The sequence below is a fragment of the Colletotrichum siamense genome (assembly GCF_013390195.1).
Source record: "Colletotrichum siamense strain Cg363 chromosome Unknown KSG_Cg363_contig01, whole genome shotgun sequence".
Classification (NCBI taxonomy): domain Eukaryota; kingdom Fungi; phylum Ascomycota; class Sordariomycetes; order Glomerellales; family Glomerellaceae; genus Colletotrichum; species Colletotrichum siamense.
This window is the reverse complement of record NW_023501014.1, coordinates 1,051,212-1,068,229: the sequence shown is the minus strand read 5'-3', so window position 1 is coordinate 1,068,229 and position 17,018 is coordinate 1,051,212. Positions and strand designations below refer to the sequence as shown.

Below are 17,018 nucleotides of genomic sequence, written 5' to 3'. Positions count from 1 at the left end.
AGTTCCATGAAAACCTTCCATCAAGCCCATGATCCTTTCTATCTATACTACCTATGGATACAGATTAACCGTAAAGCCAGAAAATCAGTTTCACCTAGCGCTACATCACGTAGCAATTCATTAGGGCAGGACAACCCCTGAGCGCGATCATCGGCTCCGCTCCGCCCCTTCGACTCAAAACGGGCGTAAGGTCCCGCGGGACCCAGGAGCCGAGTCACAACAGTAAAATCACAGTTTGCTCACAGTGATAAACCGAGAGCAACTTGGTTGTCTAAGCTGCCAAGTCACTTTCTAAGTTTAGCTATAGGGTATCCTCTTGGTACAAGAAACATGAAGTGTGAGAAGGCCTCAAGCCTATTGACAACTCGTGGCCTCAGATCCGAAGTTTCTCCATGTTCTGCCTTTTCATAGAAGATAACTATTCCTCACCTCCTGACTCATTAGAGTATTCATCACGATCCTCGTGCTACTATCGTATTCAATCTTGTCTAGGCGGTACTCACAATCACCACTCGCTCTTGGCTTCTGTAGAGGAACCAACTAGAAACCTGACCGGTAGACTACGACTCAGTACAGAAGCATGGCTGTACCCTTGCCCATCACCAAAGGACCGATTCGCAGCGCCTCAGAGTTACGCGGCGAGGGGATTCACATCCTGAAAAGCTGTGCATAACCTACCCCTGGCAACGGTCTTCGTCTACGATTGGCAGAGTCTAAACCGCACGAGGCCCTGACGTAACGAACCCAGACTGGGGGGTCGGGGAAGTTCTGGCACAGACCGAGCTCGAACCAGCCGGCAGGGATGTTCGCCTGTCGAAATGCCCTCTCATTGGATGTGCTGGGATGGCTAAGTGCCAGAGGCGGACGCTAATGCAGCCTGCTGACGCCGCTAAAATTCGGTGCAGGGGTGTTAAATCCGTCCCGCTCGTTTGTGTCGATATGCTTCGCCTTTGTCGATTACAAACCCTCTCTATCCTTGGAGTCGTGGTCCCAGACGGCATATCTACCGCGACTATGCAACTCATGACTAGCGGTTGAGGAGAAGAATCGTTGAGAACAGGACGGCACGATCTCTGCAACACCTCTGTTAACAAAAGGAGGGGTAGTCCACGAAAATTCTGTTCTCTAGAGAACGGTAGAGCTTTCATCCAGGCCCGAGTCATTGGGAAATGACCCCACCAGAGGGCAACGAAACCGATTCGACGATAGAGTTGCGGGCTCGCGGGAGCATCCTGGTCACCCTCAATGGTGGAAGACCGTCAGCAGGCTGCATATATGGAACGTCAGCCTTGATCTCCGAGCATTATTGTCCAACCCATTGTCATCGTTCCCTCACGGACGACCTCCGCCTGCCGCCGCCGCCACTCGCGACGCTGCTGACGCTGACGCTGCCAGATCCGGTAGCTTTTCGACGAGAAGAATAATCTCGGTAGAGCGGCAAACTATTACGAACAGCAAGCAGCTAGACCACTCAAGGTCGACGATGGAGATGTGTTTCACCCCTGGAGCAGCCGTTCCCGCAGGGACGTCGATCCCGGTGCTGGCGAATCCGCGTCTGGCGGAGCTGCGTGATCCTTCCGAAGACTGGACCGGCGTGACCAGCACGGCTGAGAGGCGGAAACTGCAGAACCGCTTGAACCAACGAGCAAGACGTTAGTCAATCCTTACTCAGACTGTTTCTCTTACGTTCTTACCTCGGTCTTGGTGTTGAGTTCGTTGACTAACACAAGTACCCCTTTCGGGAAAAAGGGAGACGAAATCAGAAATCAAAGCAGACAACACCGCCAGATGCGGACTCAGAATTCGATCTGACCGCGGCAAAGATAAAATTAGAAACGCCATCAAGCGCAAGCCCCGAGTCCAAATCTCTCGTAGCCACCACACCCAAGAACGTGTTTAAGAACAACGTGTCCAAACTCTGCGAGCTCGGCAACGAGGAGACGCGGCAGATGCTCTCCATGTTCGCCGAGGAGGCTTACGTCGACTACATCAACGGCAAACCCTGTCCGGGGTATCTCACGACCCTCGTACGCGTCAACGTCTTCCACGCCATGGTCCGCAACGCCCAGGCCCTCGACTTCAACGCGGAGTGGCTCACCTACGAGGCCATCTCCCCCTTCAACAAACTGGGTCCAGGCCTCGGCCCCTCGACGACGGGGCCGTCGTGTCCGGAGAACATGCGCCCCACGGCGCTGCAGCTCGCTGTCGAACACCACCCCTGGATCGACTTCTTCCCTCATCCGCAGATGCGTGACAATTTCCTGCAGATCGTGGCGGACAAGGGAGAGGACTACATCGACGAGGATGACATGTGCCGGGACATTGTAGACGTGGGGGCCGGGGCCGGGGTCGAGGAGGCCGCGCTTATTGTATGGGGCGAGCCCTGGGACCCGAGGGGGTGGGAGGCTACGGAGTCCTTTTTGAGGAAATGGGGCTGGCTGTTGGTTGGCTGCACGGAGATGCTCGAGGGGACGAATTATTGGCGGGAGAAGCGAGGGTTGAAGAGGCTCAAGTTTAACTGACAGACCTTGCAGAGTTCATGTCCCAAGTCTCAACAAGAACGGCAGCGATCAGATTACGAATCGTTCATACCCAGCTGTGTGCTATTCTATTCGGACGCAAAACCTACGACCGCTCCCGCTCCTTCCGTCTCTTCTCCAGAGTCTCCAACATCTTGTGGAAGTGCGGCAAGAATTCTTCACACTCGACCTGGAAACCCTCATGCGCACCAGGGACGTCGAAGCGCGGACACTGCAGAATCTTGGCCTGCTCATCCACCGACCTCGCGTACCACGCATCGCGGCTCCTCACGCCCCTCATCAGCCCAACACTCGTTCCGTTCTCCCTAATACGATTGAAGTTCGGCGTGTACCCCATCAACGGCCCAAACTCATTCGCCCAGAAATTCTGCGCGTTCCACGGCTCCGGCTCCATTGGCCTGGGCACGCCCTCGTCGTCGTACCCCAGCAGCTGCGGCTCGAACTCCGCCGCCGCGGCCTCCATCCCCTGTGCCTCGTACACCTCCCTTAGGTGGTACATGTTGTCGTAGATGGCCGCGGCGTCGGGCAGCAGGTTGGTCGCGGGCGACTCGTGCGCGACGATGTGGTCGACCATCTCGGGGAAGTCGTGCGCAAACTGCAGCGAGAAGAGGCCGCCGGAGCTGCTGCCGAAGACGATGGCCTTGTCGAAGCCGAGGGCGCGGATGACGGCGCGGATGTCGCGGGCCTGCTGGGGCGGACTGAGCTTCTTGGGGGCCGCGACGCGGCTGGCGGACATTTGGCGCCGGTCGAAGGTGGCGCAGGTGTACGCGCCCGAGAGGGCGGTGATGAGGGGGTTGTATTGCCGACCGTGGCCGTTGCCGCCGGGAACGAAGACTATAAGGGGGCCTTGGCCTTGGTACCAGTAGTGGAGGTCACAGCCTTCGTTGTTGACGATTGCTTTTGTCGGGTTAAATGCCATGTTGGACGAATGATGTGATGACTAATGATCTATGTGGATGTAATGCATATAAAAAATTTTATTATTGGAAAAGAGATCAAAACTTATTCCTCAGCCTGAGGTCTAGAACTCGGCAACCCATATCCAGGAGACACGTGGTATTTAAGTACGGATTTCCCAACGCAACCAGAGCCCCTGCAAAGAGTCTTGTTGGAATCCTTCACAGCAGCGCCGGGCAAGATAGGCAACTTAACGTACGACACAGCCACCCAACAGGAGATTATCCGCCAAGTCAAGTTTAGCCGGTTATCCCCACTCGAGAACTTATCCCAGCAGGCATGAGTAGTCGTCACTGTTGAAGACGCAAACATGACGCGGCTCTAAGCCCATGGGGATATAAGAATCCAAATAAGCTTACTTATGTGACTCGAACGGCGAAGAACGGCGCCTAGTTTCTCACCAGCTGACGACCTAGATTACGACTCCGAGTTGCCGAGGAAGCCGAGCGGGGCTTACCGGGCCTCGGGGCCGGTATCGGGTCCATATTTCCGGCCCGAGGGACCGGGTGCCTACCTACCAGGCAATAGACGGCGTCGAATCATACATCACTCAAACCATAGGTACGAACCGAGAGATGTATTTTTTTTATGCAAGATAGTATATTCAGGCTTATAAAAGCAAATATTAAGAGAGTTCACAACAAACAGCAGCCATTCGCAACAACGCGACAACTGCCCACCTCACACCCCAGGCCTACTCATTCCTGAATCCTGCATTCAAGCGAACCACGCGCAAAGCCAAGCATTCGCAACTAGAACTCCACCTTAGTTGGGGGCGATCCAGGGTCTGCACTTGTTCGCGGCACAGAAGCCGTTGCAGCACGATGCGACGAACTGGCCGTTCTTGTAGCAATCACCATAGATGCCCAGGCAGAAGCCCTGGCAGCTGACCGAGATGATCGGCTGGGGCGGGCCGACGATGATGGCCTGGTCGCCGTTCTGGTTATTGATGGACTGGACGAGCGTCTTTTCGCCGGCGGTGTTGAACTGGCAGTTGGAGTAGGCGAAGTAGTCGTTCGCGTCGATCTTGTCGATGGCGATGTTGTTGTCTGCGCGATCATTGTTTAGCCTCGGTGTTTGTTTACTCAAGTGAGTGTGGTGGTGGTGATTTGTGTGACTTACTTGTGGGGTACGTGTTGCCGTCGGCGGGGATGGCGAGGTCGTAGGAGGCTGGGCCGCCGTGGAAGGTGAGGTGGACGGTTTGCACGTCGTCGCGCTCCTCGAGGGGGTGGCCTAGGGCGGGGAGAACGAGGGCGAGAGCCGTGAGGAGGGTTGCGGCGAACTTCATGTTGGGAGATAGAATGATACAGCGACTGAAATCTGAGGATGGGTTGTGGACGATGGAGGCTCTGGTCTGTGCGATGATGCGATGAGATGTCGAGATGGTGTTATCTTCTGGAGATCATGTCGAGCTTATATAGCCATACAGGCTCGCAAGATCCTGCTCGTTAACACAGCGTAAGGCGTAGAGATCACAAACTCGGTGAAGCGTATGACCCGACCCGTCCATCGCCCTCACGATCCTCGTCGTGCCCCAACGGCAGCACCCAGCCCGCGATCAACACGTCGTCCTCCCTCAACCGTCGACGCCGCATCCATCATGAGAATAGCCAATACGAAATGAACCTGTACACCCCAACGATAATCTATTTTCGTCTCGTCGTGTCTACTCACGAGCAAATTCCGCTTCGTTCAGGTGGTATCCCTATTGCATGCCTCATACCAACTCCGGTTAAAGGCCGATCAACCTCGTGTAGATAGCCAACACCCCGCCAAACGAGCCCAATCGTCCCGCTTGTGGCGTCACTTCGGCCAATGCCGACGTCGCGCGTAAGCCACTACGGCGGAAGCGATCCTGGGGCTGACTGGGACCCTAGCGTGATGTCTTCTACCCTTGGCTTCCGAGGAGCTGAAAAAGATTTACCGTTGAGTGGGCAGCTAGGGATGACATGATAATTGCATGTTCCCAGGACGCTGTTCCCCACGATTTCGCCTGCTGTAGCCTGCCTAGTCGCATGCGTGCATCGACGATCGTCCTGCCAAGTCTGGGGAGGGACGGCACCGGCACATTCGGCGGCGGAAATGTCAGAATCAGATCGCCTCAGGGCTGACGCGGGGCAACGGTTCCTCGTATTTGAATGCCGCGCCCCACGCTATCGCGGGGCGAAAGAGCAGGAAAAATGTATATCTTTCCAGAGGCATGTCTCAGCTCAGGGCTTCTAGCACGTGTAACGTTCGACTTGAGGTGGGAAGAGTGGTTCCGAGTAAGACATTATCGCCGGCGGTGAGCTGGGTACACTTTGAAAGGCCCGACGATGGAGAGTTAAGGGAACAAGTTGTTGTGATGACAGGGAAATTCAACAGAAGGCTACTAGACCTTTCGAGCCGATGATTACGCATCACAACACGTTCAGGCAGAAATCGATTTGTGCTCTTTTCGGGTATTCACAGCTCGGTGATCGCCCTCAGCTTCCGCCTACGTGGGTCTGACATCTGCACCCTGCAGTCAGCTGCGAATCCCCAAATCTCAGTCTCATCCAATGATGACGGAAGAGTCTCAGATGGCGTTCAGCGGGAAACCAGATTACCCGTTGGAGGCTGACTGTGAAGCTTGTTCGGGAGACATATTATCGCAGTCTGACCATCGTTGTCTTGGATCTCCAAGACATCTTATAATTTTGTGCTTCCTCCCTCTTAACGGTCACCCACATGACGACGCCTCGTCGCCCGCTCTACGTCTTGCGCATCTATCGAAACCGTGAGGTACGACCGCACTCATGCAAAGGACATCTCGTGAGGCGGTCCCAAGCCCGCCACCCTCATCCCCTTCGTCGACGGCAAGCAATCATCCCCATCCCACGGATCGCAGTCCGGCTTGCAAACCTTGCCATCCTCCGGCACAACCCCGTGCTCGAAATACTCCTGGATGACCTTCTTCATACACTTGCTCCCCGTCGCGAACGCACAATGGCCAATCGACTCCTGCACCACCACCGTCGACCCGGGATGCCTCGCGCTCATCTTGTACGCATTCCTCAACGGTGTCACGGGGTCCAGCCTCGACGAAAGAAACAACAGCGGCGCCGCCGGCTTCCCCTCCACCACGGCAGGGTCGTGCGCCGGCGTGCTGAACGGGCCCGTGTACCGCCACTTCGGCCGGACATCCCACGCCGAGCAGGCGACGCGGATCTGCGACCAGTACCCCGCGAACGTGGGCGACTGGCCAACCAGCTCAGCAACGTACGCGGAGAACGCCGCCAGTGTCAAGTTCGTGTGGTCCTCGGCGTCGCCGCACAGGATGCTCTGGCCGCCGTCGCCGAAGGTGGAGGGCAGCGCGGTGCCGTTGGGCGCGGCGCAGGCCTGGTCGAGCTCGGGGATGGACTCGACGGCGTCGTTGAGGAGGAGGGTGTAGTTGCCGTCCACGGCCGCGCTGAGCTTTTCTGCGAGGGGGACGAACTTGCGGTAGGGGTCGTAGAGGGGTCTCTTGAAGGCGTCGACGACGTCGTAGCCCGTGAGGATGTGGGTTAGCTTGCCGTCGAGCACGGAGATGGGCTCGTCGTCGAGGCGCTTGACGAGGTCTGACACGCGTGATCGGATGTCCTCCCATTTCGTGTCTGACTGGCGGTAGAGGGCGCACTTTGATTCTACGGCGAAGCAGGTCTTGTAGAATTGTTCGAGAAGCTCCTCGGTGTCTTGAAGGTTTGTCCTCCAGCCCTGTCAGGGGAGGTCAGCAATCTTACTCCCACTCATCACTATGAGACGCGATTGACTCACCCCTTCGACGTAGTCATCGGCATCCACGATGCCATCAACGATGACTCTGCCGACGCGACCGGGATACATTGATGCGAAAGTGTTTCCAAGGAGACTGCCGTACGAAAACCCAAAGTACTGCAGCCGCAATGGTCCCTTCTTCTCACGAGCTTTCAGCGGCTTCTGCTCATCACCATCCCCACTGATCCGGGCGGCGGCAGCCTCTTCCTCACGCAGCTCTTGGATCTTATCCAGAATGTGAACCATGTCCCTAACGGTCGACGCCGTCGTCGCAAACGGGATAATCGACCCATTCACCGCGCTCTGCGAGCAAAGCTTCCCATACCCCTGGACCCTAGCCCACTGCCTCCTCAACGCATCTGGACCGGCACTCATCGGCCCCACGGCCAGCCTCTGAATCATGTCTGTGCCGCGCGCCAGGCTGTCCTCGCCATAACAATCCGGCCGCGGGGTAGTGAACTGCACGCCGCGCGGGTCCCAGCTGAGGATCTCGTACTTCCTGCGGTCGGAGTCGGCGGTCTCCTGGTGGGCGTAGCCTTCTGAGAGCATGAGCTCGACGCCGGAGCCACCGGGCCCGCCTGGATTTGTGAAGATGGTGCCGCCGAACGCCGGGTCCGAGTCGGGCACTTTGGCTGGGCGCTTGATGATGGCGAGAGTGACGTTGTACGGGTTGGATGCGTCAAGCCAGTCGAGAGGCACGATGAGGCGCGTGCAGTTGTACTCGGAGTAGCAGGGGTGGTAGGAGAGCTTGTGCGTGGGCGTGATGGTGTCCCAGTCGAAGTCGTGCAGCTTGTGTTTGCTGGCGGCGCTTGCGGCGCCGAGGAGGCCGGCTAAGGCGAGGTGGGTGAGCCAGCCCATGTTGAGGGTTGTTGGTTTTCGATCAATGAAATGAGCGCCGTGAAATGTGGACTGTTTTTGATGAGATTTCAGCGTAATTTGATGAAGAAGGGATGAGATGCGCAAGAGGGAGAATGCCAATTCACGCGGGCGCTTCGCTTGGCTTCGGGTGGCTGCCGCGGCTGTGTGAGAGTGATCGATCGATTTCCCCAACCACGTTGCTCATGCAAGCCTGGGTTTTATCTTATCGCCCTGCCGTTACACTGTCAGTCAGCCGAATTGAGTTTGAGATAGTCGGTGGTGTTGAGATAAAGAAGGGGGAACATGTGGTTTTCAAGTAGGTGTTCGATGTCAGCAAGGAACAAAATGATCCCGACATAATCATTCAGGCACGTAAGGATCTTACGCCGCATGGTCGCGTCCACATCGGCCAAGCGAAATCAGGAAGGTGCTTAAGCATGTAAGAATTGGCGACTCTCGTCATTGCATATGAATCTCAACTATGAAATGACTAGTCTTCTTTCATCAACCAAGAGCAAAACTCGCAACGCTGTGAAAATAAATACACTCGAGCTAGCATCGCCATCATCACTGCTGCTTGGCGTCGCCAACACGAATGATCAATGATCCGACGCCTGTTCCGCTCGCCCACTGGCGATGCGCGTCCTGCACATCCTCCAGATTCCACACCTTCTTAATGGGCACTCTGATCTTGCCCTCGCCCAGCAAGCCAAACATGGCCTTCAGGTTCGGCTCAAACGTCGCATCATCGCGGGTGATGTAGTAAAACCACGTTCGCTTGGGACAGAACGGCACCATGCCGCGCGCCAGCAGCTTCATCGTGGGCACCACCGTCGACCGCGGCGCCTTACCGTCCCCGCCGAGCGAGTTCAAGTTACCCCCAAACCCGATCAGCATGCCGCTCTTGGACAAAATCGTCCAGCTCTCGTCCCAGCTCTCGAAGCCGAGCGGGTCGAAGACGGCATCCGCGCCGCCCAACTCCTTCATCGCCGCCATCCAATTCTTGTCCGTGTACACGAACGGGTGGCCGCCCTCGGCGCGGACGGCGGCGTGGTTGCGCTCCGACGCGGTGCCGTACACCTCGGCGCCCTGCAGCTGGCACAGCTTCATCAGCGCGAACCCGACGGCCCCGCTGACGCCGTGGACGAAGACGCGCTGGCCCTTGGCGACCTTGGCGTGCTCGTGCACCATGGCGTAGGCGGTGCCCCAGTCGAGCACGAGCGCGGTCGCCTGCTGCAGGTCGAGCCCGTTGGGCACGCGGACGAGGTACTTCTCGGGGATGTTGACGAGCTCCGCCTCGGCGTCGTACACGGTCATGGCGGCGACGGTGTCGCCCGGGTAGAACTTGGAGGCGCCGGGGCCGTTGGTCTTGACGGTGCCGACGAGGCAGTAGCCCGGGGTCAGCGGGGCCGATTTCTGGAGCGGGTAGACGCCCTTGCGCATGTTGATGTCGGCGCCGGAGAAGCCGGAGTAGATGGTGGCGATCTGGACGTGGTCGGCGGCGGGGCCGTCGATGGTGTCTCGGATGACCTTGACCTTGGACTCGTCGCCGAACTCGGTGATGACGGCCTTGCGGATGGTGGTGGATGCCATTGTGAGTGTGTTGGCCGGTGGTGTGCTGTGTCGGTCTTGAGATGGTGATCGATTGAGATGATGTTGCTTCAAGTCTGATGCTTTTACTTGCTAATGATTCTAATGATCCAGTATCGCAAAGACACGACTGCGAAGTCCTTCTCTTTATACTTCAATCCCCAACACGCCGTTCACATACAGCTAGGCAGATGTCGGATGGTGATTCCATCGTCCGCTCCCAACGCGCCGTTTGACACTACCAACCAACGTCTCAAACAACGCCTCGCAAGGCGTCTTTAGCCCGACCCAGCGCCATCTTGGCGCAGGAGCGCAGGGATTGACGCCACGATGAGCTTGATTGCGCCGCACGCCGGAGCGACGTTTTGGTGGTGATCCGCGTGTTGGAGCTGTGTTGGCTGGCTATGTTCCCAGGTTGGCCATGTCCGCTGTGCCGTGTGGCTGCAGACAACAAACGGGGCCCGACAGGCACTGCAAATGAGGAGTTGCGCCGACTGGGAGGATTCGCGTCTTGAGGGGCGCGCTTCGCTCTTTAGCCGGGAGGACTTTGGGCCGCCTCGCTTCGCGCTTGGGGTCCCCAAGCAATTTCGACAGCGCCTCCCCCTCGTTGTCCGGATGCAGTAAAGTCTCTCTTCCATCAAGCCACGCACGCAGGACCGGTGCAATGTTGGACCACCTGTGACGAGTACAGGGCTGAACACTAGCGATGAACGGGCCGTGGCGTTTGCTGCTGGATGACTGGCGTTTGGGAATAAGCTTCGTGGTGGCGTCGTCAAACGGCGTCAATGTTTGACCGCTGAAGCCACTGGGATGAACTGTAGCGGATAAACACTTGAAAATGTGCCAAAAGTTCCAATCAGTCAGCTGTGAAATTTGGTACATGAAATTTGGGCTTCATTGTCAATTTTACGCCGACAACTAGGCGTATTGGACGTCTTCCAAGGTCAGCATTTGTCACTCAAGGGTTGAGTAACCTGTTTAGCGAGGTCTAGGAAGGCTAGGCACCTGTACACCCGGCTTGTTGGTACCCAACTTCGAGCAGTATGCACACCGATCATGATCACCTTAGGAACATCACATTATGTCCTCGATAATACTTATTACCACCCAATGCTCTTAATTCTTCCATCCAGATTTGAATTTTTGCCCTCCTAACTCATGTGGAGTGAATAACGCAATCGTTCAATGTTCTGTGTCGTCTTGCCCCTATCCCATGTCCTGCAGCTCTTTCATCGTACCTTAGTAGGGATCATCTAACCACATCTCCCTCAGAAGCAACGATATGGGACAAGTGGATATGGTAGTGAATCAAAAATGGAACAAAATCTCAGTCAATAGCTAATCCGGAGTTATTGATTCCAGTAATATCACCGGCAGTCGACAGCATGAAAGCTCATGGCCGGACGTCGTACACAAGATCATAGACGTCCATGACTGATGTTGAACTTCGACCTCTTAGTACCAAAGGAGATGATACTAAGCGTCTCTCGGTGGTCACGAGACTAGAGGAGGGAATTAGGTTTATTTCTCATATGTAAATTTTCGCGAACTCTACCGTAACTTGATGTTCCGCCACCTTCCAGTATTGCTGTTTGCCGCAGGCCGCCAGCTCTACTTAGCAAATATTACACTACTCTGATATCCAACCTGTTCCAACGACATCACACAGCCCTGCAGCGAAACAACGACGACTCACGGAAAGTAGCCCTCATCATCAAAATTCTTCGGGTGCGATGGCTCCGGCCCCGGTGTCAGACGACGTTCTTTGTCTTCCTCCGAAGAGTATAGATACCAGGGGTTCCTTGGGCCACTCGCTTGCTTTGCGGCCTCCCATCTCGCGTTGTCTGTTGCGCTGATGAAACACATCCACTCGTCCATCTGTTCGTTCATGACGAGACTGAGCGGATCACCGGCGAGCCAACACCACTCATCCCAGTCATGGTCGTGATCGTCTGGCCGGTTGAAAAGCTCCTTTGGCATGCGAGGTGTGTATTCGTCCTTCCATATCTCCTTGTCAGGTCGTAGGTAACTCCTCGACCAGCGAGTCGGATGCGGCCAAGGCGTATGTTCCCAGTCGTGGCTCCCGGTATAGGGGAGCAACTTGACTCCGTGCTCATCGGCGCGGCGAAGGACGTCTTCGCGGTAGTGGGGGTTCATTACCTGGACAGCCATCTCCAGCTGCTGCTGCGTCGGTTCCGTGCCGGCTGTGAGCTCGTTGTACAATGGCTGGTAGCTGGAGGCGATGCACGCCAGAGTCACCTGGTGCTTGAGGTCAGGTCGTCGCCACACGAGCTCGCGAAGTGTGGTCTCGTGCGGGTGATGCGGCCACCAGAACAACAACGGAAGCTTTTCACCATCTGTTTCGCTATCGATACGCGAGAGATCCCCATTCATGATGGAGCGCGCGTGAATAGCCTGCCAAACCTCGTCGCTATAGCTGGTCTCAGGGCGGACGATATCATCGACACAAGTGACGAGCCATCGTGCGAAGGGAGTATGGTGGTACACCCCGCGAAGGACGGCTGTCAGCTCGTTAGGGACCAACACAGGCCGCCTCAGTCGCGAATAGCGTTCAAAGTTGCCGTCCCATGCGGCCAGAAGAATAAGTATGTCTTTGTTGAGAGCTGGAAGGTCGCGAGGCAGCGGCATATAGGTGAGCTCGGTGAAGCGGGCCTCGAGTGTTGAGCACTCGGGTGTGGGCCACGATGATGTTCCGGCATTCTTGTCTTCTTGTATGTCGAAATAGTGACTGTTAGTGCGGGTGACCTTGAACTTCTTCTTGGGTACTGGGCGTTCGAGTGAGGACCGAACAGCAGTATCGCCATTAAGGCAGGCCCCAGCCCTGGGATTCTCTAGTTCGACGGTTCGCGTGTAGTCATTCATGACGGCGTATCTCACGGGTTGGTTGACGATAGCGTCGAATATGTCCACATGGCCACTGTCTCGGGCTTCCTCGGCGATGGACACATCTGGCAGGAGATCAAGTTCGTCGTAAAGCGCCTTGTATCCCGCAACAGCACAAGCACGCCCGACATGGTAACGCATATCTGGGTAGCGTTGAGCCAGCGATCTGTACGTGTCTTCTGTGGCGAGGTCGGGATACCATATGCAGTACGGCTTCTCTGCCTCGGAAGACATCTGCGGGACCTCATTGCTCATAATGAGACGCGCATTGCGGGCTCTGGTAAATTCTCTTCCCCTTTCCAAGCAGAGCTGTGTAATTTCTGTTGATCTCGCAAAGTTCTCATGGTGTCGGATTCCACGAACAATGTAGCAATCGTCTACGTCAACGAAGTCTGCCGGGAGTTCCTTCCCATTAAAGGCGGCCAAGTCGATCGCATTGTAGTCTTTGGCGGGCGTCTCATCGCCTGTGTGGCTGGCTGTTTTCGATGGCGAGGTAGACATTTGTCTGAGGGAAGGGGGCAAATGCCGTAAAGTGAAGGGCAGAAGAGCACAGCCTGTCCGATATTGGCTACATGGGGATTGCCCGCAAAATGTCATCGCACGCTGTGTCGAGGATGTGCAGCGCGCCAGTCTCGACACGGCGAAGCGACGACAGATAGAGAAGGACATCTTTCTTATGCCCGAATGTATGTTTTCATGCCAATATATACAGCTCAAAAGTGACCAAGAGTAAGAAAAGTATATCGTATTGTTTAGTTGAAAGAATGAGGTTGGTGATCAGTAGCGGCAGGACACGTTAGGAGGGAGGTTCGACCCTTTTGAACTAAAAGCGAGAGCGCCATTGCCTGCTAAAAGTCCATATACCCCTGCTTATTTACAGGGGTAATGCATGACCTGATGGGCCGAACTACCCTAGTCGGAAGTCGACTGTCGAGGTACTGCACAGTCACTGAAAGGTACCATGAAAAGAGACAACCTTTATTTCCTGTGCAATTAATTACTACTATTGAAAGCGATAGTAGCGATAGTAGCGACAGCGGCGATGAGGACGAGGACGAGGACGAGGACGACTATAACGATAACGACGACAACAATAGAAGCGACGACGACGACGACGACGACGACGACGGTGGTGAAGGATTGTCAATAGTGGGATTGAATGCCCCCGGCAGATTAGCTTGTTGCCTCATCATCTCACAATCTTCAGTGCCACTGAATAAAGCACAACTCTCCTAGACCGAAACTTTGCTTTAGCTGACCTATCTAATGTCTAGGGCTCTAGGCACAAACATTTACAATCTTTTGGATCTTTGCGTCCTGGGCAACGAAACTTTGGCCAAACAGCGAGATCTTTTCCCCGGAAAGAGCCCTTCTCGCCGCCGCCGCTTCAGCGATGGCCTGTGAGGACGTTCGCTCCGACGCGCCGCCATAGGGCCCAATGAGAAGCGATAGGACGGCAAAAGGCGCCGATACAGGGTCGCTGACGATACTCTCAATGGTAAGGGCAGCGTTCCCGACCTCCCCAATAAGAGTTGCGATACGAGCAACCATCGCAGCTCCCCCGAACGCAGCTCCAACGATCTCACCTGCGAATGGTAAGACAAATAGAACGATAGAAAGAATCTCTAGGATGAGGGCCTTCTTCTCTCTTTCACGCTGCTCGGCGCCAATACTCTTGATCTGCTTCATGTTCTCAATCACGCCCTCGAGCATCAGCACGGGCATAGCAACAGCCGTCACCATGTCACCTGTATCCTCAGCGTAGCCCAGCCCTGCCATCACGTACATATTCAAGACGCGCATGGATAAGTCGCTGATCGACGGCATCGCCGCCTCGATAACGTCCTTGGGGTTTGACACCTTGACGTTGTTGCTGCTGACCGGGATACCCTTTTTGTAGAGAAGCTGCTTGCGACAGCTAATCTTGGGTGTTTTGGGGCGCCAATCTGGCGCGTCGGCGCATTCGCTGTCTGTTGTCTGCTGCCAGTTGCCAAAGGAAATCCAGTCCTTCTCGATGCCAAGATCTTTTTCGACGGCGGCGTAGAAGCCATCCGCGTCAGACAAAGTATACGTCACTGACCAAGACGCTTGCTGTTGCCAGAATTTGTCCGCCGGCGGGCAAGGACCTTCTCTTGTCCTGGACTGGACGGTCCAGGAGCACGTAAAAAACTTGTTGCCTGCCCCGGTGTCGAAGTCCATGTATGCTGTGAGCTGGGGGTTGATTGACTCCTTAACATAGTCGACGTAGTAGCCGAAAACGGAATCGTAGCCACTGAGAGCGTCCTTGTAGTCCGCCTGAAAGCTGTCAAGAGAGTCGGAAAGTATGCGAAGGGCCCAAAGGTTTCGGCAGACAGGGTTGTAGGTATCGTCATTCATGACCTTGACCAAATCATCGAGAGTTTGGGGCCTAACACTCGGATCGCACGTAGTGTCGGCGGAAAGGATGCTGGGATAGACGTCGTCCTCTTCGATGCTGTACTCTGGGACAAAGTAGCCAGCCTGCCAGAGATCTGTTGCCTGGCCCAAGTCTGGATCAGCGCAGAGTGACGGGCAGTACCCACGCGCGCAAGTGAATGCGCATAAACCGTGGTCATCGGCGGCACCGTCTAGGGTCCTGGCATTGCTTTTGCTCGTAGGCTCCATAAGATTGAGCGCTCCCTGTGCAGAACAGTAGCACACGGCGATTGGACAGAAGCCGTGAGAGCAGGCAAAAGAACAAAGGTCATCAAAATAAGGTGACGAGCTCATGCCCTGCCCACGGGTGCAGGTTCCTGGAAGGAAAGGCGACACGGAGGAAATGACGGTTGGATGCTCAACTGTGTCACAGTAGGAGCCTGGGCAGAAGCCCCAGTTGCACGCGTTCTGGCAGAGTCCCTGGTAGTCGCTCGTCTTTCCGGCCGCTGGGTAGGCCATTATCCCTTTCCACTTGGGCACCTCGACCTGAGCCCCCAACTTCGTGCAATGACAGGCACCCTTGGGGCAGTAGCCGTAGCCACATGTGAACTCGCAGAGAGTTGCAAAGCCAGGCAGGGGTCCTGTGCCCTCGATGCAGACCTGGTCTGTACGAGAATGCGGTTTGGCCGAAGCGGAGCCGGCAGCAACAGCGCTGCCAACCCAGGCATTCCAATTGGTGTAGCCATTGGTCTTGCTGCAGTCCGTGGTGATGGCAATTCCAGTGACCTCGGCAATGGTCGAGCCCCCGCGGACCACACGAACATGAACATCGCCAGTTTGGCTATAATACCAGGCATTGCCATGATAGAGACCGACGCCACCCTCGGGAGTCATTGACCAAGATGCCTTTTGCTGAACTCCGCCGACGGTAACTTCGATGGATGCAGAAGATGTAAGGAGCGCCGTGAAGTATATTGCGTCTTTGGCTACATTCCAGGGGTGGAACTCTAGCTGTAGCTGCGATGCCGTATTGCCGGAAGTTCCACCGTCTTTACAACTCGTTGCTGGGTTGGGCCGGTACCAGGTGACTAGACGTTCTGAATCGACCGTCGTCGTGTTATGCTTATACATGTCGATGGTGAATGGAAGGGTGTCCCGCCAACCATCATGTGGCAGAACAAAGTTGAAGGGTGCTTTTCCGATCGTAAAGGCCTCGAGAGACTTGTCCCGTACAGGTCCAATATGGTGCGACTCGCCATAATCGTTCCAAGATATGATTTGGACAAATTCGGGGCGCCACCAGAGGATCTGCTGCCATCGATCGAACCAGAGGTCATCCCCTCGCCACATCCAGTTCTTGTTGTACCCTGGAAGGTTGGTATAAAACCAGGGAGACGCCGCCATCATGTATGGCTTACCTCCGAGGTACTGGAAATAAGAGGCATCTACATAGGTGTCCATATTTTGGTCACCCCACGGCCAGGCTGCCCAACTGAACAGGCCATCGGCAACGCCATTCGCTTTGGCCATTGCTGGCTTCGCGCCAAGGGACGACCAATCGGGGATGAAAAAGCAACCGGTAGCTGCCTTAATCTCGACCCAGTCGTCGGCATTATCAGGGCCCTCGAACGTTGACACAAATGGTTTGCCCTGGTAATGAAAGTATGTACCAGAGCTACCATATTGGTTGATAAAGCCCTGAACAACGCTCTTGGGCCATGGTCCGTTCCCAGCGTAGTCAAATGAGAAGAAGAGCTGAAACCCTAGTGAAGAGGCGTGTTGAAACGCATCAGCAACAGACATCTCATTCGTTGGGTCTCCATAAGCCATGTTGAGTGCGAAAGCATCAATATGAGCCGCTTTGGCCTTGGCAATGTCATCGAGCCAGTCATCGGATGTATAGTTGGCAGAGTTGGTGATCATGAAGTGGGCAAAGACAGCCTGGGCTTGAGCCAGTCGTGCCCAAGCAAAGATGCTAGCCAGAAGAGATAAAAATCTCAT

The 17,018-nt window shown here is 55.5% G+C and overlaps 7 protein-coding genes across 7 annotated transcripts; 1 reads left to right on the top strand and 6 right to left on the bottom strand.

Moving 5' to 3' along the window:
• Nucleotides 1-1,483: 1,483 nt before the first annotated feature.
• CGCS363_v000276 (uncharacterized protein) lies at nt 1,484-2,522 on the top strand (the record flags this gene model as incomplete). The annotated part of the gene is made up of 2 exons (XM_036632125.1): nt 1,484-1,652; nt 1,750-2,522. The coding sequence occupies 2 exons, from the start codon at nt 1,484-1,486 to the stop codon at nt 2,520-2,522; spliced, it is 942 nt and encodes a 313-aa protein (XP_036501633.1).
• A 103-nt stretch (nt 2,523-2,625) lies between these two features.
• CGCS363_v000275 (putative hydrolase) lies at nt 2,626-3,459 on the bottom strand (the record flags this gene model as incomplete). Its single annotated transcript, XM_036632124.1, has 1 exon — nt 2,626-3,459. The coding sequence occupies one exon, from the start codon at nt 3,457-3,459 to the stop codon at nt 2,626-2,628; it is 834 nt and encodes a 277-aa protein (XP_036501630.1).
• Nucleotides 3,460-4,262: 803 nt separating this feature from the next.
• On the bottom strand, nt 4,263-4,785 carry CGCS363_v000274 (uncharacterized protein; the record flags this gene model as incomplete). Its single annotated transcript, XM_036632123.1, has 2 exons — nt 4,263-4,546; nt 4,620-4,785. 2 exons carry the CDS (start codon nt 4,783-4,785, stop codon nt 4,263-4,265), a joined length of 450 nt encoding a protein of 149 aa, XP_036501631.1.
• A 1,487-nt stretch (nt 4,786-6,272) lies between these two features.
• tap-2 (Tripeptidyl aminopeptidase) lies at nt 6,273-8,129 on the bottom strand (the record flags this gene model as incomplete). The annotated part of the gene is made up of 2 exons (XM_036632122.1): nt 6,273-7,211; nt 7,272-8,129. 2 exons carry the CDS (start codon nt 8,127-8,129, stop codon nt 6,273-6,275), a joined length of 1,797 nt encoding a protein of 598 aa, XP_036501636.1.
• Nucleotides 8,130-8,696: 567 nt separating this feature from the next.
• indc11 lies at nt 8,697-9,446 on the bottom strand (the record flags this gene model as incomplete). Its single annotated transcript, XM_036632121.1, has 1 exon — nt 8,697-9,446. The coding sequence occupies one exon, from the start codon at nt 9,444-9,446 to the stop codon at nt 8,697-8,699; it is 750 nt and encodes a 249-aa protein (XP_036501637.1).
• Nucleotides 9,447-11,411: 1,965 nt separating this feature from the next.
• On the bottom strand, nt 11,412-13,124 carry CGCS363_v000271 (uncharacterized protein; the record flags this gene model as incomplete). Its single annotated transcript, XM_036632120.1, has 1 exon — nt 11,412-13,124. The coding sequence occupies one exon, from the start codon at nt 13,122-13,124 to the stop codon at nt 11,412-11,414; it is 1,713 nt and encodes a 570-aa protein (XP_036501634.1).
• Nucleotides 13,125-13,901: 777 nt separating this feature from the next.
• On the bottom strand, nt 13,902-17,018 carry Mutanase-1 (Mutanase; the record flags this gene model as incomplete). Its single annotated transcript, XM_036632119.1, has 1 exon — nt 13,902-17,018. The coding sequence occupies one exon, from the start codon at nt 17,016-17,018 to the stop codon at nt 13,902-13,904; it is 3,117 nt and encodes a 1,038-aa protein (XP_036501635.1).